Below are 27,538 nucleotides of genomic sequence, written 5' to 3'. Positions count from 1 at the left end.
CAGCAGGTTGTGTACAGTTAGTTTATTAAAGCTGCTTGGCTGCAGAAATGAAGCGGTTTGACAGCAACTCAGGCTGTCGAACAGTACATCTGCTTCAAAACCATAACAATGAGCTAAAAGAGTCTAAAACGCTCCACAGAACTCAAAGTTGGTGTTAATTGTGTGATTTTTGCATTATATATTGGGTCATTTGATTGTAATTGTAAATATTGATTAATACAGGCGTAAACTATTGAAATCCTGATTGATACCTGTGGAAATTTGTGCAGGAAAAGCACATTTCTTAGCGCTCCAGCATCCCCAAAAAAAGACAAAAGACTGGGACGCTTCAGTAGCTTGATTGTCAAATAGAAATTTAATAATTGTTCGTATTCACAAATGTTTAATATCATTGGGCTTATTAAGTACGTATAAATTGTTTCTATCAAAAATGTTCAGTCATATATTTAAATACAAAGATTGTAATATCTTATACAGCTAAATTGTTCAATATTCTCCACACATTCTTGGTTTTAAACACTGAGGTCACATTGGCTTTTAGTGGTTTCCTTTGGGGCTCGTTACGTCAATACTTTAATGGTTTTTGGCAGCATTACAACTTCTTTACATTGTTAAAGGTTTTTTTGGCACATCTGTCCACATATACTTGGCTGTTAAGTTGTTGGCACTGACAGTGTCCAATATATTACAGTGTTTGGTCCTTAAAGCTATTAAATACTCAGGGAATCAACTGGGAGCAGAGTTTGAAACGCTTTGAATTTGGCACCGTTAAAATCCCAGCCAGTACACATGAGGAGAGTTAATAGTTCGAGGTGCTGGAGCGTCCATGGTGATCATCCCAGACAGGTGCTGTACATCGTCACTTTGTAGTTGATCTCATCCAGGATCTGGCGGACGGTTTGCTCCAACTCCACGAGCTCTGCAGCTTTGGCCTCCAGGGTGAGCTGGTTGGCCTCGTAGGAACCTTCCAACTCTGAAAACACAGAAACACAGACTGTTTAGTATTATAGTAGTATAATAACAATATAGAATGTCGTAAAAGATTTAATAAAAAAAGTCATAGTATTGTATGTCGAAAAAAATCCTGAAAAAGTCATAGTATAGTATGTTGAAAAAATCTGAAAAAAGTCATAGTATAGTTTGTCGAAATAAGTCATAAAAAAGTCATAGCATATTATGTCGAAAAAAATCCCGAAAAAAGTCATAGTATAGTATGTCGAAAAAAATCCTAAAAAAGTCATAGTATAGTATGTTGAAAAAATCATTAAAAAGTCATAGTATAGTATGTTGAAAAAAATCATAAAAAAGTCATAGTATAGTATGTCATAAAAAAGTCATAGTATAAAAAAATCCTAAAAAAGTCATAGTATAGTATGTCGAAAAAATCATAAAAAAGTCATAGTATAGTATGTCGAAAAAATCATAAAAAAGTCATAGTATAGTAAAAAAAATCATAAAAAAGTCATAGTATAGTATGTCGAAAAAGTCCGAAAAAAAAAAGTCATAGTCATAAAAAATATTATGTCGAAAAAAATCCCGAAAAAAGTCATAGTATAGTATGTCGAAAAAAATCCTGAAAAAAGTCATAGTATAGTATGTCGAAAAAAAAAAATCCTGAAAAAAGTCATAGTAGTATGAAAAAAATCGAAAAAAGTCTGAAAAAAAAAAAGTCATAGTATAGTTTGTCATAGTATAGTTTGTCGAAATAAGTCATAAAAAAGTCATAGCATATTATGTCGAAAAAAATCCCGAAAAAAGTCATAGTATAGTATGTCGAAAAAAAAAATCATAGTATAGTATGAAAAAAGTCATAGTATAGTATGTTGAAAAAATCATAAAAAAGTCATAGTATAGTATGTCGAAAAAAATCTGAAAAAAGTCATAGTATGTCGAAAAAATCTGAAAAAAGTCATAGTATAGTATGTCGAAAAATCATAAAAAAGTCTGTCGAAAAAAGTCATAAAAAAGTCATAGTATAGTTTGTCGAAAAAATCATAAAAAAGTCATAGTATAGTATGTCGAAAAAAATCCCGAAAAAAGTCATAGTATAGTATGTCGAAAAAAATCCTGAAAAAGTCATAGTATAGTATGTTGAAAAAATCATTAAAAAGTCATAGTATAGTATGTTGAAAAAATCATAAAAAAGTCATAGTATTGTATGTCGAAAAAAATCCTGAAAAAGTCATAGTATAGTATGTCGAAAAAATCATAAAAAAGTCATAGTATAGTATGTCGAAAAAAGTCATAGTATAGTATATTAAAAAAAATCATAAAAAAGTCATAGTATAGTATATTAAAAAAATCATAAAAAAGTCATAGTATAGTTTGTCGAAATAAGTCATAAAAAAGTCATAGCATATTTATGTCATAGTATAGTATGTCGAAAAAAATCCTGAAAAAAGTCATAGTATAGTATGTCGAAAAAATCCTGAAAAAAGTCATAGTATAGTATGTCGAAAAAAATCCCGAAAAAAGTCATAGTATAGTATGTCGAAAAAATCTGAAAAAAGTCATAGTATAGTATGTCGAAAAAGTCTAAAAAAAAAAAAAAGTCATAGTATAGTTTGTCGAAATAAGTCATAAAAAAGTCATAGCATATTATGTCGTAAAAAAATCCTAAAAAAGTCATAGTATAGTATGTTGAAAAAGTCATAGTATAGTATGTTGAAAAAAGTCATAGTATAGTATGTTGAAAAAGTCATAGTATATTATGTCGAAAAAAATCCCGAAAAAAGTCATAGTATAGTATGTCGAAAAAAATCCTGAAAAAGTCATAGTATAGTATGTCGAAAAAATCATAAAAAAGTCATAGTATAGTATATTAAAAAAAATCATAAAAAAGTCATAGTATAGTATGTCGAAAAAAATCCTGAAAAAAGTCATAGTATAGAAAAAAGTCATAGTATAGTATGTCGTATAAAAAAATCCATAAAAAAGTCATAGTATAGTATGTCAAAAAAGTCAAAAATCCTGAAAAAATCTGAAAAAAGTCATAGTATGTCGAAAAAATCTGAAAAAAGTCATAGTATAGTTTGTCGAAATAAGTCATAAAAAAGTCATAGCATGTTATGTCGAAAAAGTCATAAAAAAGTCATAAAAAAGTCATAGTATAGTATGTCATAGTATAGTAAAAAAATCCTGAAAAAGTCTGAAAAAGTCATAGTATAGTATGTTGAAAAAATCATTAAAAAAGTCATAGTAGTCATAGTATGTCGAAAAAATCTGAAAAAGTCATAGTATAGTATGTGAAAAAAAAATCTGTCATAAAAAAGTCATAGTATAGTATGTCGAAAAAAAAGTATCATAAAAAAGTCATAGTATAGTTTGTCGAAATAAGTCATAAAAAAGTCATAGCATATTATGTCGAAAAAAATCCCGAAAAAAGTCATAGTATAGTATGTCGAAAAAAATAGTATAGTATGTCGAAAAAAAGTCGAAAAAAAAAATAGTCATAAAAAAGTCATAGTATGTCGAAAAAAATGTCATAGTATAAAAATCCTGAAAAAAGTCATAGTATAGTATGTCGAAAAAATCTGAAAAAAATAGTATAGTAAAAAAGTCATAGTATAGTATGTCGAAAAAATCTGAAAAAAGTCATAGTATAGTTTGTCGAAATAAGTCATAAAAAAGTCATAGCATAGTTATGTCGAAAAAATCATAGTTATGTATTAAAAAATCATAAAGCATAGTATTAAAAAATCCCATAAAAAAGTCATAGTATAGTATGTTGAAATAAGTCATAAAAAAAAAAAATCCTGAAAAAAGTCATAGTATAGTATGTTGAAAAAATCATAAAAAAGTCATAGTATAGTATGTTGAAAAAAAAAAATCATAGTATAGTATGTTGAAAAAATTAAAAAGTCATAGTATATAGAAAATGTTGAAAAAAGTCATAAAAAAGTCATAGTATAGTATATTAAAAAAAATCATAAAAAAGTCATAGTATAGTATATCATAAAAAAAAGTCATTATGTCGAAAAAAGTCATAAAAAAGTCATAGTATTGTATGTCGAAAAAAATCCCGAAAAAAGTCATAGTATAGTATGTCGAAAAAATCTGAAAAAAGTCATAGTATAATATGTAAAAAAAAAGTCACAGAAAACTCATTGATACCTGTGAGTCTCTGCAGCTTGCTGCTGCTCTGAGCGAGCAGCTCTTTGGCTTCCTTCTGCAGCTCGTCTGCTCTCCTCTTCGCCTGCAGCACTGACTCCCCTTTATCCTCCACCAGGTCCTCCACTTCCACAAATTTGTCTTTTACCTCCATGTCAAACTCCTTCACAAACACAAAGAACGGAGCATTACTTGGAGAACAGCAGCAGAAAATGCACCTTTCTCCACCTCATTACACAAAAATCCAAATGTGAGGTATTTCAGAAGGAACATTCAACAGTACACAACAGTGTGTGTCCGTGTGTGTGTGAGCGACCTGCTGGGCCTCCTCTGCGTTCAGTCTGGCCTGGTCGGTCATCTGGTCGGACGTCTCCACCAGGCGGTTCATCACCAGGTTGTTCTGTCTCAGCAGGCCGACCTCCCTCTCCAGCTGAACCAGACGACCCGTGGTGTTACCGAGCTTCAGCTCCGACATGGCCGTCTCTGACTCCACCTGTCACACACATGCACACATTTAAGTTGAAGACACTGGTTCTGTTTCCTTAATCAGCACATGAGGCTTATCATCAGTCTGAGAAAAGAAGGGTTGTCAAGTCTAGGATATGAGAGAATATGGAAGTTTCTCTTTTTAATAAGACCACAGTATTTTACAACCTGGTAGTGGTTTTATTCCCTTGACAACCACTTATGTATTCCGTAACTTCAGAGGTCAGAGGTCAAACTCACAGAGACCAGCAGGTCCAGTGTTCCCTTCGTGTTGTTTTTGGCCAGTTGGATGGCGTCCATGGCGACACTCTGAGCACGCTCAGTCTCATCCAGAGCCGCCTTCACCACATCTGCCGACTCCTTAACGGTAGACGCCTCCTCACTGATGGACAGAAAGAGTTGTATTTATAATAAATATCATTATAATATTAAAGTCTGAATTATTATTATTATTTGCAGTGATGACAGGCATACATAGACTATTAATGAAAAACATGTTAAAAAACTGTACTACTGTTTTATTTCTTACATTTTTCTGCTGTTTTTGTGCATAAAAAATATGAAATAATATTACTTGAACTGTAATATTTTGAGTGATTATAACTAAAGATTTGGAAATGTTTACGGGTGCCTGTGAATTTGTATTTTGGGATTCTGGCAGCTTTATACTTTTTTAATTTTACAAAATTTTAAGTCAGACTTTTTAAATTTTAAATTATACCATGCATGTGGGGAAAATGTGCTAAACAAATGCACAGAAAATCAGCAAAAACTCCCTAAAATGTACCTATACTGATATAATCTTAAATATTATTATTATGTTATATAATATCTGATCATGCATATGAAAATATGAGCAGATGTGGAACTATCTGCTCTATAATCAACACTAACTTGGAGCCAAACAAGATATTAAAGGGTTAGTTCACCCAAATAGAAAAGTACTCTGATGAAAACTGTTGACAGAGTGTTCTTTGAGCAGCTCTGAAATCGTTTCTGGAATAAAAATGTTCTTTTAAGATCAAGCAGCTTTTTTATTCTGAATATTAAGAATGCATTTTTTGTCGTGAAGACATCCTGTTTGGTTACCTGGCAGCCTTGGCCTGTATCAGCAGCATCTCTGCAGCCAGGATGTCCTCAGCGCTCTGACTGAGAATCGTCTCCACGCTGGTCAGAGTGTCGACCTTCTCCCTGATCTCCTTCGTCAGCTCCTGCAGCTTTTCGGTCGAGGTCGGCATCTCCAGAGCCAACACCTCGTTGGCCACCGCCTCAATCACCGAAACATCTGCCTTTTCATCTGGAAAATCAGAAACAAAACATCGTTGGTCCTTTTTTCCCTTTTCACTTAAATGAGTTCTCAAACAACATTGTGATCAACAATGAAAACTTTTGAGCATCAATGCGTAAAATATAGAAAGTGATTACTGTCGTTTTTTCTGTACAAAATATTTTCAACTTGCATTATTTGTCTTCTAAATTCCCATCTGGATTATGTGAGTTTCAATTGTTTCAACTGCAACATTTCAATTAAGGGGAAACTTTAAAAACTCTACTTCACAAGTAAGTACTTTTTTTGAAAGGCTTCATACTTTCTAGTATTTTACATATTGATCATATCGTAGCCTTAAGATAAAGGTCAAGTTCTCCATAAAGTTTATAATGTTGACATTTTTAGTGCAGTTTTCTTTTGTTGAAGGTTTCCCTGCAGCCATTTCTGTCCAGTTTCACCAATATGTCTTTATTGAAAATGTATTGCAGCTAAAAAGGTGTTTAAAAGTAAAAGTTATGACTCAGAATACCTCACACAAACATGATTTTTGTTTTTCAAGCTGTCATGACAGTAAACTTAGAGTTACACTGTCTGTGATTGTGATCTACTCACTGTTGAGCAGGTCTCGTATCTCCTTGATGAGGTTACGGAGCTGCTGGTTGCTCTGCTCCACTCTCTCTTTGCTCCGGTTGGATTTGACCAGAACCTCCAGAGCGTTCACCTTGGCCTTGTTGGCGCGGTTGTTGGCTTCCCACACCTGACCACAAACAAAATCAGCGATTACTCACTTACATCTTAAGTTATTCTACATGAGTTTAGTTTTTTACCACGTTCACCCACCATCCTGGAGAGCTTGTCCACTTCCTGACTCGCTGCGAGGATCTCCTGGTCCAGGTCTTTGCCGGATTTGAGTGCAGTTTGGGAAGTGGTGACGAGGCCTTCACATCCTTCTCCGCCACATTGAGGCCTTCCGTCCTCGCCGACGCAACCCAAACCACCGCAGAGGGAGCCGGAGCAGGCGTCCCCTTCAGCTGCACCTCCACATGTCTGCAGAGAAAGAATAGCAATCAGAGTCATAATCAACATACAGTGGAAGTGAATATTAAATCAGTTTGGTTGACAATGTTCACATGAAACTTTACTGAGAAAACCAGACTCTTGCCTCTTTATAACAGAGACGGAACTGATTTTTAGCAACCTCTCTCACCTTCTCGCTTAGTGGTGACAGGTCAAATGTATCCAGCTCAGTGGACAGCTTGTCCAGCTTCTGCGAGTTTCTTTGGTGCTTGCGATCAAACTCCTTCTGAGAGCTGCTCAGTTTGTCCTCCGTTGCTTTCCGTACTGTGGCTGATTCCTCCACTGTGTTTCCAGGATTACTGGTGGACGCGTTGGCGTGGAGCTCAGCCATCATAGACTGCCTGTGTGCATCTGTAATGGTGTCCATGGCACCTGAAAGTACACACAAAAGGGTGTCAGTCGGTCTGGGTCTTCATGGAACTCTAAGAGGTAAATTCCTGTAAAATTAGGGATATGGATCATTTATTTATGGGGGAATGTCAGTATGAAGATGCTATGTTAAACTGGGCTACTTAAGAAGAATATAGTGGCATGTTATTTATTTTCAATTATTGGTGTTTTTTTAGCACAAGTTCAGCAGGATTCAGCTGTTTTTTAAGGTGAAAATAGCTGCTTGATGGTTTTGAAAAGAATTTAGGGGCATGTAAGAAAACCCTGAAAACCCAGATATAGTATCTTGATCGAGTTAAACCGAAACTACACTTAATACTCACAGTGAATACTACTGCAAAGGCTGCAGAATCAGTTTTTTATCGTTTTAAGGACAAATTTCTTCTTCTTTTCTGAATCTTGATCAGAATCTGCATCAAAATAGTCAACGTTTTGTAACATATCGGAGATTTTTCTTTCCTTCAGGGAAGTGTAGTAATTATGTAACCTGCCAGATGGTTTGTTACACAGAACCATCTGAGAATCCATATTGGAAACTGGGAAAAGGCAGGCACTTTTAGAAAAAAACTTGGCAGTTGATTGGATGAACCATCTGTCAATCAAACTCTTGCCAAAGCCAGTCAGGAGAAGAGCAAAAACATATTTTCCATCAAGAAAAGCCTTCAGTGCGGTTCTTTGCTCTTCTTTCAATGAAGACATACTCTCCAGTTCTGATATATCTGATGCTATTGCACCATCTAATCTAATCCCGTGATTCTTGTGTGATCTTGTAACATTGCAAGAATCTAGATGCCGTGCAAGGTAAGTCAATATGAGAAACTAGCAACAAATTTCAAAAGAAATGCTAAAATCTCAGTGTGAAGAAGGAATCAATTTTAAAAATATTCTGGAATTGCAAAGAAAACTAATCAGTTGGTTTTTAGCTTCAGGGTGAGAAAAAAGGATACGTATGTATGTGAAGCAATATGCAGATGACACACTGGTTTCTCTGATAGTTTAAGGTTTAAAAACACACTCCTTCTCTCATTTGTCCTGGTTTCTCACCCTGGATGTTGGCGTTCTTGGCGTTGTACACCTGCTGTTTCAGCTCCTGGACACTCAGCTCCAGCTGGTTGGCCTCATCTGTCAGCGTATCTAAGTTCGCATCAGTGGCGTTGGCGTCACTGTGGAGATCGTTCAAGGTCTCCTCTGTAGTGTTCAGCTGTCCGTTTAGGTAGGACATCACACCGCTGAAGAAACAAGACAGTAATGAATCAAACAAAAAGGTGTCTACATATCACTTTGTAGGTCTATATTTTGTGTGTACATACGTAATCTGATGCAGCAGATCCTGTATCTGCTCCAGCTTCACTGCTGCAGGGTTGTTCTCCACTATTTCTCTGACGGCTTTGGCGTTCCTCTCCAGGCTGCTGACCAGGTCTTTATATGGCGCCGTCACCCCACTGATCTGGAGCTGTGTTACTTGGGCCTCAAGGCGCTGAGTTTGATTGGTCAGCTCGCCGACCACTGTGTCCCAGACAGCAAAGCACTGGTGACAGGGTTCACAGGTGGGGAACTCACCCTGGTAGCCCCTGGCGCAAATGTCACACCGTGGTCCGGACACGCCCTCCACACAGGTACACTGGCCGGTCGCACGGTGGCACTGCTCGCTGGAGATTCCCCGAGAGTCGCAGTCACAAGCTGGAAAAGAAAATCGAATTTCAGGAATTCAAATAAATCCAGGAATATGCAGATAGAAGAATTGCTATGTACAATGTAACTTCAAGTAACTACTCCAATCCCAGATAGTTTTCAAAGACAAAAAATACAACAAAATGTTGCTAATTTGAAGGCTTTCATCTTAAATCAACTCTTCTACTATAGTGTTTATTTATTATTTGATTAAGTTGTACTTTCCAAATTTTCTCTACATGATGGTGCACAAAATTCCCCAGAGAGTTTTCCTAGAACAAAGTCTAGTGGGAAATTCAAGTCTTCATATTCATTGAAAAATGCTATGATTTCAGTAATCAGGTCCAACTATACCTAATTAAAACTAAACCAAACAAAGAAATACACAGAAATTAGGTCTAGTCTATGAAACAATATGCATATTTTGTGCATATCATGTAAAACCATGAAATGTGTTTTTTTGTTGGCTTTCCATTTCATTTGGCATGGAAGGTCAATAAAATATTAGAAATTAAGAGCTTCCTGACTTATTTTTTCTGTTACTCCTCGCTTTCCAAATAACTCATTTTGTCAGCCATCACTGTTGTCAAGTACAGTAAGTATTTGTCCTGTACAGTCATTTACATGATGTACAATGCCTTGGGTGTCAAAATTATCAAAAATGAACTATGTGAAATAACTTCTTTGACCTAGACCACTCTGTAATTGACAGTTATAAGAGACGATTCATAGTGTTTACGTTTTTAAGTCTCCCTAGGGAAATGAGCTATTTGAAAACAAAGTTTGTTCAACCTCCAGCTCCTCCAGTAAATAAACTTAGACATCAACGTGACCCTGAAGGTCATACCGACCCTTAAGTCTTGAAGTATTCCACAGGGCTGCCCTCCCTCCCCAGAGAAGAAGGAGAAGAAGAAGAAGAAGAAGAAGAGAGGAGGAGGTTTTGGTTTTAAAGAAGGAATGCATTTTTTTTGCATGATTTATGGAGAAGTAGGTAAGGGTTGTGTTTTAAGTTTTGTCCTTGTCATGGTGAAATATTACACCTGTTTAGGGTCAGAACAAGCATTGTGATTATGCGTTTGGTCTCCTTAAATCAAACAGAACAGACAACGATACCGACAAGACAAGAATTTGAAACTCTGCCATTTAAATCTTGAAATAAGAACAACCTCTCAGCTGTGGCAGCATCTTTAAGAGGTTTTATTATCAACACTCTCTCACATAACTACACAGTATTCCCACACATTTCTCAGTATGTGTAAGTGTATCATCTGTGCAGACGGGAGGCGAAGTCCAGCTGCTTTAACAGCTTGAGAGACCTTTAGGGAATACAGCGGGAATAATTCAGGATTCTTGAGTCCTCTGGGTGTTGGTGCATGACGAAACTGGGATGCCTGGGAGTTCTCTGAGAACATCTGGTTCTCATGAGCTGGGAATGAGAGGTCAATCCCAGCTACCCTACCTCCCTCTCTAGTCCTCTCTAAGGGTGAGCCAGCTACTGTGAGGCGCACCTATCTGCAGACGGACTATCCTGTAGTTTGTTCAACTGACAGTAAAACTTTTTTTTGGGATCAGAGAAGGATAACTGAGCACCAGCTCGCTGATTCGCTGCTGCTGACATTTATCCAACTGATTCCAAAGATATTTCAGTCACAGCTGGTTTTCTTCCTCATAGATACACACACATTTGAGCAGGAAACCATGGAAAAACCATAAAAGCTCAAGTTCTACAACATGGTGACTCATATGGGAACTTCAATTACTTGCAGGGAGAAAAAAAGAAGATGTTGTGTGAAAGGAAATATAAAAACGAGACTACAGTACAGGCAGGAAGTATTTGGACAGTGATGTTTGGCTCTGAACTTCACCACATTGGATTTGAAATGAAACAGTGACCTTGAGATTTAAGGCTGGTAAAGAGTGTTCATAGCCTTATTGGGTCAACAGTGTAGGACCAGGACTCATAGCAGTTACAAACTTATTCCCCCCTATGTTAGGCCAATGATCATAATTCTAAATATGTGTCTAACTGCGGCATTTTATTGGCTGGTCAGGTCTCTTACCGGACCTCAGCCAAACCGCTAATATGTTTTACATACTGAAGACCAGAGAAAGTGAGGAAGCTTCTTAAAAAAGGAGGAAGTGGATTTGGCTGATGTCCACGCTTGGCAGAGCTTTACTCAGGAAAACACAGAGAATTTGTAACCAACTATTAAAACCTCTGTTACCTGACTTGGCCACTAGAGGGCAGTGTAACAAGCTTCACGTATTATATATTCATATAAAGTGAATAACATTAATACTCAGTAACAGAAGCATGATACTCCTTAGTCTGTTGGGAAATGGTTTCTTGTTAGTTCATAGATTGGTGATGTGTTACCTACCATGACATTTGACCTCTGGATCCCCCCAAAAGAACTCTCTGCACTCCCGACAAGTCTTTCCACCAAAGCCGGGTCTGCACAAACACTGTCCTGTGATCTTCAGGAACAGCCAAAACACAAAGAACATCAGGTCAACAAAATATTATCAGACAGTAGGTGTACAAGATGGTGGATTATGTGTCTACAATAGCTGAACTTTTAGATTAATGAAGTTTGTTTCATGTCTTTCCTTTCACATGCAGACACAATGGACCTTTGTGGTTATATTGATAAAACTCGCTCTTCTAAGAGAAACAAGTATCCAGTTATTCCACAGTGTATTCTAAGGCTTCCTTCCTCTGATGGAGAGCAGCCAGTAAACACAGAAACCCAAATGTTTGTGTGTGTGTGTGTACGCACTATTCTGTTCTTTATGTGTGTGTTTCCATGGATCCACATACAGATTTGTGAGTTTGAGTAAAACAGAGCTGCAGAGAGAAAGCTATTCCCAAACAGCTGCAGTCCATATATCAAAAAAAAACAACACAAACACAGGCCTCGCTGATTCGATGGGTTGGTCACAGTGTCTAATTGCAGCCCTGCAGCTTTACTCTCCATGAGAATTGTTTGGGAAACGTCCCACATTGTGGAAGGAAAAGTCACGCAACAATAGTTCATTGAGAGACAAGATCTTTTTGGTGGGTTGGGATTCAGTTCAACTATACATCTTAACGTGGGAGAGTAAAGCGGAGCAGCTGTTGCAATGCTAATGCAGGAAATGATGCAGACAGATGTTGGATGTTGGCGAGTGGTTACTGCTCTTGGATTTCATCACAGCGTCTGACTCACCTCATCGCAGGAGGATCCGAAGGAGTGGACGGGGTCGCAGTCGCAGCGCTGGCAGCCCGTCCCGCTGGTGATGTTCCAGGTGTCGGTGGCACAGGAGTCGCAGTTCTGGCCGACCACGTTGGGCAGACAGGGACACTGACCGCTACGCTGATCACACTGACACTCATCAGGGGACGAACAGGCCCGAGGTGATGTACCCACCGAGTTACACATGCACTCTGCACAAAAAAAAGGATTTGTATTCATTACATTAAAATGAATACGTAGAATTTTTGCCCTCAAACACACTGTGAGATGAGATTGATGCTAGAGCCAAAACTGATGCTGGATTTTTGACTATATTGATAGAAAGATTAACATAAATCCTACAACCACGTATTGGCCTATTGTGATTTATTTTCTTAACATACAGAAACACCATGGAAAGTTATCTCTTAACAGTGTTTTTAAACCGACATTGTTTCTAATTATTAGACATTGTGTTCAGATTTTATACAAGTGGGACAGAAAATAATTTCCCAAAAATGATTTTCCATGTATCATACCATGCATGAATACTTTAAAATATGGCCCTTACTATTTACTGATCTTCACAGTGTAGTATTTTGTCAGCAGGCTTGTAATAATTTACTTTATTAAAAAGGTAAATGATGCAATGCTTGTATTAAAAACAAAAAATGAAGAAGCAAATACTGCCAATTATGTTAGCGAAATACTGAAAATGTTTATTAAATCATGCATTGGCTTATTTTTCTTATTACTCATTGGTTGCATTCATAGACTGTATATAAGAAGTGGACGTAGTCATAGTGACGTCACCAATTGGTTTGTGAACTGTAGTCATGAAGCCTCAAAAACGCCGTTTTGGGCGTCGCCATCTTGGATTATGGCCGTAGCAAACTTGGCTTTTGAAGTGACTATATTTGGACAGTATCGGTGTCACGTCATAAAAACATAATCAAACCAGCTGAATCATATACAGTACCAGTCAAAAGTTTGGACACACCTTCTCATTCAACTACTTTGAAGAATGTAAAATATAAAACATATTCTGGTTTGTTGAGCATTTGTTTGTTTACCACATAATTCCATATGTGTTCCTTCATAGTTTGGATGTCTTCAATATTAATCTACAATGTAGAACAAATAAATAAAGAAAAACCATTGAATGAGAAGGTGTGTCCAATCTTTTGACTGGTACTGTACATGTACCCATACATACAGAAATACTCACTCCAGCATCTCTGAGTGCCAGCATTGCCGTAGTAACCCTGTTTGCAGTCCTGACAACCGTAGCCCTCAGTGTGGTACAGGCATTTGAGACAGGCGCCCGTCTGAGCGTCACAGGACCCCGGGTCGTGCATGTCGATGTTGCTGTTACACTGGCAGGGCAGGCAGCTCCCACCGGGCACCAGAGGGTTCCCAAAATAACCGGGGGCACACTCGTCACACCTGGCACCTGGATGAGGAAAGGAAACAGGAAGTGAAATCATCCTTTTTAGGTTCAGTCGGCTTATAAGTGTTGTTTTGGATTTGTAACTTGTGAAGACGCGATGACACAAATTGCAACATGTGAGGCTTTGAGCTGCTTACATAAAAACAAATCTGTTATTACTAATTATGCTCTGAGTGTGTGTGTGTGTGTGTGTGTGTGTGTGTGTGTGTGTGTGTGTGTGTGTGTGTGTGTGTGTGTGTGTGTGTGTGTGTGTGTGTTTAAATACCTTTGTAGCCAGGGCTGCACACACACACCAGCTGGTTTGAATTATCCAGAAGGTAACAGTTGTCAGAAAACTGGCGTCCACTGCGCGGACCATCAGGGCACATACAGGGGCGACAGTGGCCACCTGATCCAAGCTCCGGGTCACCATGGTAACCGTTTAGACACCTGGAAGTAAAGATGAAGGGTTAAGTAGAGCCACTTCCAGATCCCTTGATTACAACCCCTTTCATGTAGCTCTCTGGTGCCTAACCTCTCGCAGTGGTGTCCGGTGGTGAAGTCTCTGCAGCCCTGACACTCTCCAGTCTGAGGGTGGCAGTACTCGCTGTGGCCGTTGCAGTGGCACACTCTGCACTGGGGGAAGCCCCAGAAGCCTGGCAGGCAGTGGGAACACTGGCGCCCCATGGCCCCTGGGACACACTCACACTGGCCTGTCGCCTCGTGGCAGAAGGCGCTGACCGAGCCCAGAGGGTCGCAACCGCAAGCTGAGGGTGAAATTATGATCATTAAACACTTGTTGCTGAGTTAAATTAGCATTAAACCGTACAGTTGTTTCGATAACTTACGTCTGCAGCCGGCCGGGCTGAACAGAAACGTAGCGGGGGCACAGTGTTCACAGTTCCTGCCGACAATGTTGGGTCGACACTGGCACTGACCTCCACTGGGCTCACACATGGCGCTGAGAGCACCCTGAGGGTCACACTGGCATGCTGGGAGACAAAAAAAGGGAGAGAAAATGGAGATTTATGAGAATGTTATGAGCAAAATAACCTGATAGTAAATCTGTGGGATTTCAACCTTGGGTGGAATCGTAAAAGATGTCAGATCGAGCTATAGGAAAGATTGTTCTGTAGAAAAATGTATATTAATTGATATTTTTTCATCAAACACAAACATATTATATACATACAGACGTAAAACTACGTACCCATGGCTCCTTGGTGCAGCAGAGCAGAGACGCTGAAGATGTAGTCGTTGCAGATGTCAGTCAGGGGGCTTTTGACGACACTCTGGCTGCTCTCCAGACACCGGTAGCGCTGGAACGTATCCCACGCTCCTTCACCATCAATCCCATGGAACATGTCCAGCTCCCTGATCCGGGGTATCAGGACCAACTACGAAGAGGGGAGGAAAAGGAGGAGGAGGAGGAGGAGGAAGAGGACAAGGGTTAGTGGAAATGGAAGCCATAATAAAAAACACAGGTTTGTAGAAATAGAGCAGCAGAGTGGAGGGCGTTTTTTCAGATGTTCAGGGTGCCAAAATTTAAATTCCTGTACATTTAGTTTTAGTTCATTTTGTATTCTGGGTCTGATTACAACAACAAAGAGTTTTGAATTAGCTTCAACTTTGATTCAGGCCTCTCATCAAAAGGAACCGCTCCTGAGCCTCATGGGTACTGACAAAACACAGAACTGTCAGACAAAACGTTTAATATCGTGTGCTTAAGTACTAGCAACGAGTCTTAAGGGGTACATGGATTATTAAATGTCTACAGTCTTATTTTTAACAGTCTCTTTCTCTCTTTCTGTCCTATAAGATAAGTTGGGGGTTGAATGAATGAATGCAGTTCAAGAAAATCAACGTACAGAGTCGATGAGTGTGTAGGGGCTCTGGACGTCACTGACTGACGAGTAGAGAGGCAGAGTGAGACGGATCGTGTAGTTCAGTCCTTTCTCGAAACACACCGGCCTCACCAGCAACACATGTCTGAAACACAACAGAGAGTCAGTGTGTGTAGGGAGCGTCTTGGCTAGAGAGACACAGTGAGGTTAGGTCATGTTTTTACCTGGATCCAGGTGGAAGAGAGATGGACTGCTGGTCTCCACTCTGGAGGGAGTTGCCGCAGTGACCAGAGTAGTTTGGAGGGTTGAAGACGGGACGCTGCACTTGCATGTGAACCTGCTCCCACTGCTCTGGCAGCTGGAACCACACATAGACACATTAATATGTAATTTTCATTACTGACTTTTATGTCAAAACAAGAAAGTTTCATTTTGTGTTGACCTTGGTCAGTCCCTGTTCCAAATATGCTGTTTATGAAGCGTTGTCCTTGTTCTTACTATCCAGGAGTGTAGTAGACACACATTAATACCCAACTCTGCTCACAGTAGACCACACATCCCATAAAACTGACTATATAAATCCATATACCCACTGTGCAATATATATACACATAATCTGTGCAATATTAACAATCATTCTGTCCGTTTAATATTGCAGTTGTTTATTTTACTTATTTATTATTGTTTACTGTGTGATACTTTTTTATTACACCTGTTTTGATCTTGTTTTTTAACTTTCTTGTTTGCACTATTCACTCTGCTGCTGTAATCCCGCAAATGTCCCTGCTGTGGGACTAATAAAGGATTATCTTACCTTATCTTATCTTAAACTAACAATATGGACAAAATGCCACATTATGTTTGAAACTACTTGCAAAGAAACATTTGCTAAATGTATAAACACAATTATGTTTATGTGTTACCTGCGGCTCATAGCGAATAAGGACGTCATAGTCCATGGACTCTGGGACGTTGTTGATGGTGAACTCTAAGTAGGCTCCTTCTGGAACATTAACAAAGCCCATACCGGTCCACGTAGGACTGCGATCCAAAGGATAAGGCCTCGGTACCACTGTCACACCCTGACAGACATTAAAGAAATCAACAAAGCTGTAAGTTACATGTTTAAGTTAATACATGGGATAGTAGTACATGAAACACACTTACAGGTCCATGCTTGGCATCCTCTGCCTCGTAGGTGTAGTGATCCAGAGTGATGAAGTAGAAGCCGGACTCGACCCGATCGCAGCGTCGTCCAAACATGTGCTCCCTGCACACACACTGTCCTGAGTGAGGGTCACAGCTGTGGAGAGAGAGATTTGGCAGATATTATCTCAGTACCATTTTTACTTTTCTGCTTTTTCATAAATGTACAATAAAAACTCCTGTTATAAAAACCTTTGGGCTGTTATATAAAATGACATTGCATGAACTAAATTTGAAATAATGAATTAATAAAAGTGATTCTAAACATACTTATTGTTGACGGCCCCGCCCTGATCACAGTCACATGATCTGCAGCCGTCCATGTCATTGGACAGACCCCAGTGCTGAGGCTACAGGGGAAAAATGGAAAACAGACTTTTGTTTAAACACACACACAAAATAAAGTAAGAGTATTTTTTTGAGGCAGTTGTGTTTGCGTACCAGACACTCATCGCAGCTATGTCCGTCAACGAGGCGTTTGCAGAAGCACTTTCCTGTTTCCGAATCACAGTTCCCTCCAGGTAAAGTGCCCAGCAGGTTACAGGTACAAGCTGCCAAAACACACAACCAAACAATGAAGCAACAGATTCAACTGAGTCTGTCTGTCTGACAGTAGTTTATTTACACTGTGTATGTTTGTGTCAGCGTTTTTATTTGAAGTTTTCTCAAATTCTGATATTAAAGACAACTAAAACTTGTTTTCAATTTTTCTTGAAGTCACTATGAACCAACCTTAAACCTTAAAACTGCATTCATTTACATTTTTACAGTGTTAAAAAATGAAGGTTTTTCTTAATGGTATTTCCGTTAGGGGTAGAGAATAATTAATGGATTGTAATATAGATTTGTATAAAGGTATTTTAATGGATTACATTCATGGTTAAGGAAAAAGGGTAAAGAAACAGAAGTGGGAACAAAAGGGAAACATCAAGTATCCTTTCAATTTTACTTGTTAATCAACAATTAATAATTGATAATTAAAAGCTTTTGGATCTGAGGTGTTAGTGGGATTGGGTTTCACTTTTTGAAATGAATGGACTTAACAGAGCTCTGGTTACCACATTGGTATGTTTTCTGGGCTAAATGAAGGATCAGCTCGTGGTATTTCAATGCATTCCTGTTTCATAGTGAGTGAAAACTCTCCATAAACAACATCCAATCTCCTTCCATTGATTAGTTTTCCTTATTAGTCATCAATAGAATCCATACATAAAATACATATGAGAGCAAAATGTGAATAACTTGTTTGGCTTTCCTTGGCAAAAGGATGACATATTGTGACTTACGCAGGCAGCCGTCAGGGCCCTGTCCCAGTCCGTGGTGTCCCTGTCTGCAGTGGTCACAGCGCTCCCCCTCCACATTGGCTTTGCATCGACACTGGCCTGAGATCAGACCGGCTACCACATTGGTGTGCGAGTCACACAGTCCGCCCTGCAGAGAGCCGGCCGGATCACAGTTACACGCTGTGGAGACATGAAAAATGACATTAAGAAAATTGTGTGGACATGTGAATGCTTATCATTCCTACTTCTCATGGTCATGTGAAAATATTAACATATTTTACAACAAACAAACAAAGTGAGGGAAATAAAAAAATAAAAATGTTCTCTGATAAAAAGGGAGATCTTCCCACAGACAGTGAAAGAAATTTAACCCGATCACTGCAAACAGAAAGGACACGTCCATATCTGAATTTGAATAAATCTGAGGACAATAGAACATAAAATAGGCAGAGTAAAAAGTAAAAAAAAAAATGCTATGTTGATGTTTTTTGATGACAAAAATTACATGAGAACTTATAATTTAAAGACTTCAAAATCTGCTCAACAATATAACGTTAGATAAAACTAAAAACTTGTGACAACAGTCTGGTGCCCATGACTTGTGTTTTTACATGTAACGTTATGTATCTTCCATCTATAAATCCGGCATGCCATATATACTGTATGCAGTGTATGCATGCATATACTGAAACATTACAATTGTGGCACTTGTACTTTACTTGAGTAATTCCATTTCAAGCAACTTTCATTCCAATATATGTCGGAGGGAAATATTGTACTTGTTACTCCGCAGCATTCATTGAATAACTAATTATACTTTATACAAAATATAATTAACTAATAACATAAGGAGCGAAATTCACAAGCTAGCATTATTTAAAGAAGTTACAATTAGCTCCACCTTTACCCGCTGCAATGTAAAAATGAATGCATTTATAAGTATAATCCAATGATCCAATAAAGATTATTCTTAATGGTTGAGTGGGCTACTTTTACTTTTGATACTTTAAGTATATTTTGATAAATGATAACTGATCATTTTGTGCTTTTAGTTAAGTACAATATTGGATGCAGGACTATTACTTATACTTAGTTTTCTTTAGTGTATAAACACCCGAAAATAAGAATTGTTGTGTTTTTGTTACCGTAGAATGAGCTGCTTTTATCTGCTGTTTGTAATCTGCAACCTCAATGCTAGATCCGAACAAATCCTACATACTGGCCCTTTAAGTAAAATATTTAAGTAATATCTGAGAACCTATTCAACCACTGCTGAACACACAGTGAGCCTTATTTTAGGCACTAGAGAAAGGATTCAAATTTCACACTTGAAAGCATGACTGTGCTCAACAAATTTTATGGCAGCCTCTCAAAATTTCCTCAAATGCAACAATGAAATTCTGGTCTGAAGGAGGCTCTGGAGGAAATGTTGAAGAGTGTCCAAAACTGAGTGGGTGTGCTCACTTTATTAAATGGAAATCTGCCCAGTAGATTATGAAATTCCTAATGTAAAAGGGTAACAATTTAGCCCGATGATGAAGCTGCAGCCTAATAAAGTCTAATTTCAGGGCTATCTGTAATGTTTTGCTCTCTAACAAAGTGACCAAGGGATTTCCTTACTTCCTTACATGATGGGAAACAGAAAGAGTTGTAAAAACATTACATCACCAGTTAGTTATCTGTGAGTGAGAACGGACAAGAGCTGCAAAAACAGTGTGTAATTTAAGAGATGAGTCCTGTGGGGAGAAAAAGAGAGGAGGGAGGCTTCATTTCATTTTACAGCACTATTTCCACTTGAACCCAGCACTCAGTCAGTAATTACGATCATGATGTAACAACAGCTACTTTCTGCTCTTCACTTCAAAGGCTGCAGAACCAGGTGGTGCTTGTCTTTAGGAAGTAAAACACGTCCTTGAGGAAGACACCAGCATGCATTTTAACAGAGTCTTCCATGTAATGAGAAGAGTGGACCATAAAGAGTAAACAACACAGAGGAGAACTCTCAGAGGGGTTGTGGAGGTTATGTAAAGGTGACTCACCTTCGCAGACGTTGGGGTCCCTCAGGTCGCGGTTCGGGTGCTGGAAGTAGAAGGGCGCACACTGCTCGCACTGTCGGCCCACCGTGTTGTGTCGACAGTCGTCACACACGCCTCCGCTCATGTTGCCCGTCGTCACGTACATGGCCAGGTCGAAGTGGCAGGATGTGGAGTGCTGGTTACACTCACACACTGAGGAAGAAAGTCAAGATTTACTGCTGTTTCTTTGTCAAAATGTGCATTTTTTTATTACATTTTTAAACACACGAGTGTGTAGACTCTACTCTTGTATTTTGAATGAGTATTTATTTATAATATCATTGTTTTTATCTGTGTTATACACTATAATAGATGCAGCTAAGTATTACTTTCAGTATTGATTAATCGTCTGATTATGTACTTTATTAATCATTTTGTGTATTAAATAGTGTAAAAGGACAATCACAGTTTCCCTGATGTCTTGTTCTGTCTGATTAACAGTCTAAAAAATATAGATATTTAATTTACTGTGATAAATAAGAGAGAAATATCCTCATATATGAGAAATAATCAGAAAATAGTTGCAGATTGACTAATAAATTAATCAATTATTTGTGTTATGTCTGTAAAGCAGGTTGGTAAAGTTGTTTGTGAATGAAGGTTATTCCCTGTTTACAGGCTTTATGCTAAGCTAAGATAAGATAACCCGCAGACTCCAGCTTCATACTTAACGTACAAACATGAGAGTGGTATCAATCTTCTATTCAAACTTTAGTCAAGAAAACCAGAGAGGGAAGAGAAATCTCCATTCATGTTTGTGTTCTTACTCTTGCAGGCGTGGCTGTTTCGGCCCTCAGCGGGTCTCCAAGGCAGATCATGGTAAAAGTCCTGACAGCGCTCACAGTTTAGTCCCTCGGTGTTGTGATTACACACACAGCGGCCATGGACCTACGCACACAAATTAAATTCACATCATTTGTAGAACAAGACTCTTTTAGAATAAGAAAAATATATATTTCTTTCTTCTCTTGCTTTTAGTATCAACATATAAGAAGTTCTTGACCTTTGGAACAACAGGATGCACAACATAATAATCTCTCCTCATCAATCATCTTTTTCAGGGTGCCTTTTGCGTTTAAAGACCATTAAATGTGTTGGAAAGTTCAGGAAAAGCGATTGCCTCTTTGAGTTGAGACTATTTAATTAAATAAGTAAGTAATTAACCAGGAAAACATGTTATAGATATAAAGATAAAGTGACTGATTACTTGCTGGGTGCTATTCCTAAAAACTGAGGTTCATTCTTGATACTTAGCAGATAAGAAAATAATCTCACTAAAAGCTTCATTTAGCAAGATGGACTCTACTGATGAAGATCATGTGATATGATCGAAAGCTCCAGGACAGATCTGATATAAGGTTTCAAAACATGTTTGTGTTTTGATTTATTGTTGTCGTGTTGTGAAAACAGTGCAACTCTCTGTTGACAAAAAGGTCCATTTAGTATCTGTTCTGGAGCGTTCAATGATATCACATGATCCTCATCAACAGATGGACAGTTACCCAGTTGTCATGAAACAGTAGATATTCAAATTTCCCTTTTTCTGAGCACTTAAGGGACTTTTTCTATATGAAATTTAGCGACTTTAAGTCCTGAAAGATCTCTGGAAATTTGAATATCGACAATTTCATGAAACTCCATCTGCTGAGGAAGACTTTGTGATGGGATAGAAAGCTCCAGAACATATTTCCTATTAATTCATTCTATATTTATTAAATCCATCCATTGACTGTGAGTGTGTGTGTTCAGGTGTACCATGCCCTCAGCTGTGGACGGCTCTCCGTCGATCGGGGCGCACTCGGAGGCGTGACCGTAGCAGAAGCAGTTGCCGCGGACAACCATGTCGTAGAGGGAGTAATAGTACTTCTCCGTCACCTCCTCGCGAGAGTCGAGCAGGTTGTCGCCCAACGTGTGGAGCATCAGGAACTTCACCCGGAGGTTGGTGATCTTCAGCATGTCTGCACACACACACACACACACACACACACACACACACACACACACACACACACACACACACACACACACAAACACACACAGGAAATTGAATGTTGTTAGGTATATCACATCTTTTTTTATAGATTATTTTTCCCTTTTACTCGCCAAGTTTCCGACTTCAAAGATGCCGAAGCTGTTCCTCACACACCCACAGCATTCACCACATACTTAACATGAGGCCTCTGCATGTGTGTGTGAGTGTGTGTGTGTGTGTCTCGGTCTGGATGTAGGCGAGCACACGAAGGCCGAGTCGCTCCAACATGTGAAATTCCAATGCAGTGCTTCTTCCTGTCCTGACCTCTGACCCCTGCAGCTCTGCTCCAGGTAGCTGTTTACCTGGACCGCAGACGACTAAAAGACACTGGAAGTCACCTCAATACTGTCATGTGTTCATCAACCACCACACCAGGGAGGTCAGAGGTCACGCTCAGGTCAAATTAAACCCATATAATGAGTTCGGTTTAGTCTTTATTATATTGGTCACATTTTATTCTACGGGTCAATTATTTATTTTCCAGTATGTTTACTGTAAAAAAACTCTTTAATGGTACTGATAAAAGGGAGACTGTTAAATCAGTTAATTGATTTCTGTTAATTGCTCTCTATGGTTGCTGATGGTAGTGCCATTATACAGTACAATATAACATGAATGAATTTATATTTACTTGGGTTTGAATTAAGATTTTCTTTCAAGGGCATTCAGATTTTCTTTATGATTAATACTTAATAACACAGCTCCTTCCAGGACATTTCTTTTTAAAAATTTGTAAATTACAGACCTATTACAGAGGCTATTGTTATCACTGTTCTGCACTACCCCATTATACTCTACTGTACATGACACTTGTGGTTATCTAACATTTCCTTAGTGTTTTTGGAACAGAACTATATCAGCCAACCTATAACTTTCATATTACATTTTTTTTTAATGATGTGCCATAAAGATTACTCTGATTATAATAAAACAATAAAAGGTTTTAAAGGTAATTTAGGATCAGCTCACTCTGTATCTTCAGGCTGTAGGGGTCCTCAATCTTAAAGACCGGGTCCAGAACCCGAAATATCACCTAAAAGAGGAAAAAAAACTGTCAAACGTTTGCATTGAAAGTGACTTTTGTTTGGGGTTATTTCTTTTAAAAAGAGATTTAAAAAGTTAAATCCTACAATTAAATCCAGACACTCAATAGAAATCAATAGAAAAACCTTTCAAGATGTAAATAAAAACGTTTTCTTAAATACTCACTTCTCCCTCTGTGGACGGTTCGATATCCGAGTATCGGGAGTCACAGACGGTTTCGTCCACTTTGACCATCGGCCCGGAGGCCACGTCGGGGAAGGACGACTTGCAGTCGTAGGCGAAGTAACGATAAACCTGCCACGTTTTCCCAAAGTCCATGGACCGCTCGATCACCATGGCAGCCGGCCGAAACGTCTGTCAACAGAAATCACAGAGTCAGTAATCCTCATCTTGTTCTCTCTGATGTCAGGATTTCACTTTTGATGCTTTTTCTTCTTTTAAATCACTTTTTTCTTATCACCCTTGGATCAAATCAAATTTGTGAGAATGTTTTAATATGTATAAAGAACATTTTAACCAATTTTGACAGTGACTTGACCCTTGTGAAAGATAGCTAATCTGCATCTTCACATTCCCTCACATGTCAATTTCTTTTTCTTTAATTCCTGCAGAAAACAAAATCTTTTTTTAGGCTTTTTCATCTCATTAATAGCCAGTTACTCTCAACTGATAACTTGTTTCTTTGCATAATTTAACATGCACATTTCTGTGTAAATGATCAGGAAAAAGAAAAAAAACTACAGTGGGATCATATCAAAGTTCTGGGAATTTGGAAGTACATTTTTCATCTATATAAACTGTAGATATTTAATGATTGTCATTTGGATACCATTATAATAAATATATGAAGTGTTAGACATGTTGATCTAATCCCAAAGCAGGATGAGACAGGATACACATGGAAAGTGTGTGTTTTGGTTATAATGTAGTATTACAGGCACGAAGCCAGCTGGCTGCCGTCATGGCCGCCGACCATGTGAAAGAAATGAGAGAAGCGTTTTTTTTTTTAATGCACATCATCAAACTCATCCCTCCTTTCCTCTCTTCCCACCGTCCTCCAGAGACCAGAACCATTTCCCACATTCCTCCACCACAGCTGTCCGATGCTGTGTTTATCTCCGTGGTTATATAACGTATGTCTGTGTATGTGTGTGTGTGTGTGTGTGTGTGTGTGTGTGTGTGTGTGTGTGTGTGTGTGTGTGTGTGTGTGTGTGTGTGTGTGTGTGTGTGTGAGTGTGACAGGCACCTTGAAGGTCATGATAAGGTGCGTGAAGTGAAACTCGGCCTCCAGGTCCAGCTGGATGGTCACATTCTCAACACCTGTAGGTAAAAACGAAACAGGAAATTAACAATTAAATCTATTTCTCAACCGGATCCCCATTCATAAGAAAATAATTGTCAACACACCCCCAGACAGACTTTCTCAGGCACTTAAACATCATTTATTTTAAATGTTTACAGATTCTTTCTGCACATGTTTATGCAGCTGAGCGCTCACACATGACTCTAATAAATCTGTGGATCTGGATTGTGTTGTACCGGCTACTCCTTAAATTATTCACAACGTTTATGTGTAAATGTGGATTTAATTTAGATATTTACATCGCTTTGCAACATTAAAACTGGGTTCTCCCTTTCCAGGGATTATATAGCAAAATGTTTAGGTGAAAATCTTCTTTTAGTAAAGCTGTATGTTTCACAATCTGGATCACTTGCTAGGTTTCCTTTCACAACTGTCATGGTGGAGGGCCATTTCTCTTGAAGGGCCCCCAGGAACAGTGCAGGGGTTTGAAGCTAATTTTTCATTTCATACTTAGTTAGGTTTAGTAAAAGATCGTAAAAACACTTTGTTAGGTTTAGGAAAAGATCGTCATTTGGGTTGAAATAACTAGAAAATCTGGGTAATTGTATATTCGGAAGTTACACTTCATTTTTTTCATTGTATCCAGTTCTCTTTATTCATCCATAACCATCACTACAATTGCACCATCTACATTACATATCACAGAGCCAAGATGGAAGACGACTGCCAGGGAATTAGGAAATCCCAAGTGAAGCCCTTGTGTGTCTGCAGCTTCCTGCTGGTTCTGATCCATCTGCACTTCTGGGCGCCGCTCCGTCCATGACTCACACCTCCGTCAGATTCCCACCACTCACTACTAGCTCAACTTACTTACTGTAATGGGAATTCTTTCAGAGCTCAAACTAAGGATGTGATGATTGTTGGTTTTGTTCCCTGAGTAACTGTGGTATGTGCTATTAATCAGGCACATCAGCGTCTCTAGAACCTTCTTTTTAGTTTCTAAACAGACTCTGGGGCAGTTTGTCTTAAAGCATCAGCTTCACTGAATTTGTTGAGTAGTATTAAAAACATTTTGTTATTCAATCGCATACATTCGTAATGTTTTTGCGGAAGGGAATTAATCGGTTAGTTTATTCATTTGTCGTTGGTTTACATCTGAGTAGAGCCTATATATGCTTTCTTTGTTTGAAAATGCTTATTTTATTTTTATTTCTCACTATTTTCTCACGTTTTACAAACCAAACAATAAATGAAATGATCAAGAAAATAATATATATATATATACTCACAATGGCCATTTTTCTGCAACAAGAACTTTTACTTTTGATACTTTAAGTACATTTTATCATAATACTTACATACTGCTTTTGTAACATTTTCAATGCAGGACTTGGAGTAATTTTACAATGTGCTATTAGTACTTTTACTTAAGTAAAGTATCCGAATACTTCGTCCACCACCGACTGTTTGTGGAGCTCTCTGAACCTCCACCGTCTCATTACACACTTCCTTTCCCCCCCCCAACTTTAAACGCCTGTGTGTGTTCAAGTGATGACACATGTTTCTCACCCTCACACCTGTTCTCTCCAACACACCTGTAAGCCCCGCCCCCTGTCCCTGCTGTGATTGGCTGCAGTGAGAGTCTCTGTGATCTCCCATCTACTCATTACTGAGCTCAGTTCCCATGAGAAGAGCTTCAGTCGGAGCTCACACGCTACGCTGCTCTTCATTCATCTAACTGAACAGGAGTTGTGTCTCTGTAATTCAACAACAAACACTCTTCTTCTCCTGTTTGTTCTCACGCATGTTTTTGCCTCTCACCGTTCTCCGACTGCCACCAGGTCTTGAGGCGGTTGTGGGCGAAGGTGGTGACCAGGTTGTCGATGGTGTGGCTGACCTGGTTGCTGTCCTCGTCGAACATCCGCCTGGAGTCGCACACGAAACATTTCTTCTCCTCCTGATGGAAACAAGAGCACAGAGAGGGTTAAAGGGTCAGTTTATATTCTGATGCTTCTGTGTTTGGGAATGTACAGTGAACGCAACACAAAGATGATTGATTATATCTTTGTTACTCTTGTAAATCAATGAAACAGGAGATCAACAATTTTCATAGTAACCAGCAGTCTGGTGGATAAATATACGTTTGGCAGAAGAGGATGTAACATGCATAAATAATGATTATTTCTATTATAAATCAATCAATCTGATTATTAATCATTTGGTTTATAGATGTAGTAAATAATGTAGTAAATTATGAAAAAAAAGCCCAAGGTAACATCTTCAAATTGCTTATTCTGTCCACAAAAAACTATCGAAAAACACAAATATTCTTATCATAAAAGACAAAGACAAGCAGGCATGCAAGGATATTTAAGAAAATAGTGTTTCCAGCTTTGAGGGAAGATGAGAAAGATGCATGAAGAAATATTTTTTCCCAGTTTGGTTTGGAAGAACTTTACTGGCCTCGATCTCAACCACATCCAACTCATCTTAAGAGAGAAGCTTTAACCTGAAGGAGTTCTGAGGCAGATTTCAGTCTGAATGAGCGTTCAATAATCACATGTGGGTGTAGTAGTCTGTAATAGGATCCAGTAAAAGTGGACGCTCAGTTTATATCATGTCTGTTTAATGATGTGTTCACTGCCTTTCTAAACAGGCGGTTTGGCTCCGACACACTTAAATATCCCACCATGTGAATAAACAAGAGTTTCTCAATGTTTTTCTGTCAAGCTCCTGCCAACTATGTTGAAATGCGACCGTCGTCCCTCTTAGCTGTGTTTATTGGAGGAGCTTCTTCTACTTTGGGTTCGCTTCCTCCCCCCCCCCCTCCTCCCTGCATCACAATGCGGCTCATACTTGAGGACTGTGCTCATCCTCAGGAAGCTCGGAAAAAAGGCCCCGCAGTGTGTCATTTCATAAGGACGCCATTCACACAGCGCACTCGCCGTAGGGGTGTTTGATAAAAAGGAGAATCCCCCCCACACACACACACATGCACACAGCGAAGCGATTGTGAGGCCACACAGCGCTTTTATTGTGGAAGAGGAATGTCTGAACTCAAACTCCACAAGACAGCAAGCAGATACTGTACATGTGCACGCCC

General features: G+C 38.7%; 1 protein-coding gene across 1 annotated transcript in view; it reads right to left on the bottom strand.

Moving 5' to 3' along the window:
- Positions 1–370: 370 nt before the first annotated feature.
- lamb1b (laminin, beta 1b) overlaps positions 371–27,538 on the bottom strand; it is a 29,603-nt gene continuing 2,435 nt past the window's right edge. The window contains exons 3-33 of the mRNA XM_054625057.1: positions 26,257–26,392; positions 24,379–24,452; positions 23,298–23,486; positions 23,058–23,121; positions 21,812–22,014; positions 20,824–20,944; positions 20,021–20,209; positions 17,985–18,161; positions 17,140–17,249; positions 16,969–17,048; positions 16,660–16,795; positions 16,416–16,574; positions 15,717–15,850; positions 15,517–15,637; positions 14,859–15,045; positions 14,497–14,640; positions 14,184–14,415; positions 13,935–14,098; positions 13,448–13,672; positions 12,214–12,431; positions 11,386–11,482; positions 8,644–9,013; positions 8,378–8,562; positions 7,074–7,315; positions 6,707–6,913; positions 6,479–6,623; positions 5,686–5,893; positions 4,837–4,978; positions 4,427–4,603; positions 4,114–4,273; positions 371–973 (exon numbers count right to left, since the gene is read on the bottom strand). Coding sequence (XP_054481032.1) covers positions 834–973; positions 4,114–4,273; positions 4,427–4,603; positions 4,837–4,978; positions 5,686–5,893; positions 6,479–6,623; positions 6,707–6,913; positions 7,074–7,315; positions 8,378–8,562; positions 8,644–9,013; positions 11,386–11,482; positions 12,214–12,431; positions 13,448–13,672; positions 13,935–14,098; positions 14,184–14,415; positions 14,497–14,640; positions 14,859–15,045; positions 15,517–15,637; positions 15,717–15,850; positions 16,416–16,574; positions 16,660–16,795; positions 16,969–17,048; positions 17,140–17,249; positions 17,985–18,161; positions 20,021–20,209; positions 20,824–20,944; positions 21,812–22,014; positions 23,058–23,121; positions 23,298–23,486; positions 24,379–24,452; positions 26,257–26,392 — 5,136 coding nt within the window. The 3' untranslated portion in view covers positions 371–833. The remainder of the gene's footprint in view (positions 974–4,113; positions 4,274–4,426; positions 4,604–4,836; positions 4,979–5,685; positions 5,894–6,478; positions 6,624–6,706; positions 6,914–7,073; positions 7,316–8,377; positions 8,563–8,643; positions 9,014–11,385; positions 11,483–12,213; positions 12,432–13,447; positions 13,673–13,934; positions 14,099–14,183; positions 14,416–14,496; positions 14,641–14,858; positions 15,046–15,516; positions 15,638–15,716; positions 15,851–16,415; positions 16,575–16,659; positions 16,796–16,968; positions 17,049–17,139; positions 17,250–17,984; positions 18,162–20,020; positions 20,210–20,823; positions 20,945–21,811; positions 22,015–23,057; positions 23,122–23,297; positions 23,487–24,378; positions 24,453–26,256; positions 26,393–27,538) is intronic.

The sequence above is a fragment of the Anoplopoma fimbria genome, chromosome 23 (assembly GCF_027596085.1).
Source record: "Anoplopoma fimbria isolate UVic2021 breed Golden Eagle Sablefish chromosome 23, Afim_UVic_2022, whole genome shotgun sequence".
Taxonomy (NCBI): domain Eukaryota; kingdom Metazoa; phylum Chordata; class Actinopteri; order Perciformes; family Anoplopomatidae; genus Anoplopoma; species Anoplopoma fimbria.
This window is presented reverse-complemented; position numbering and strand designations above follow the sequence as displayed.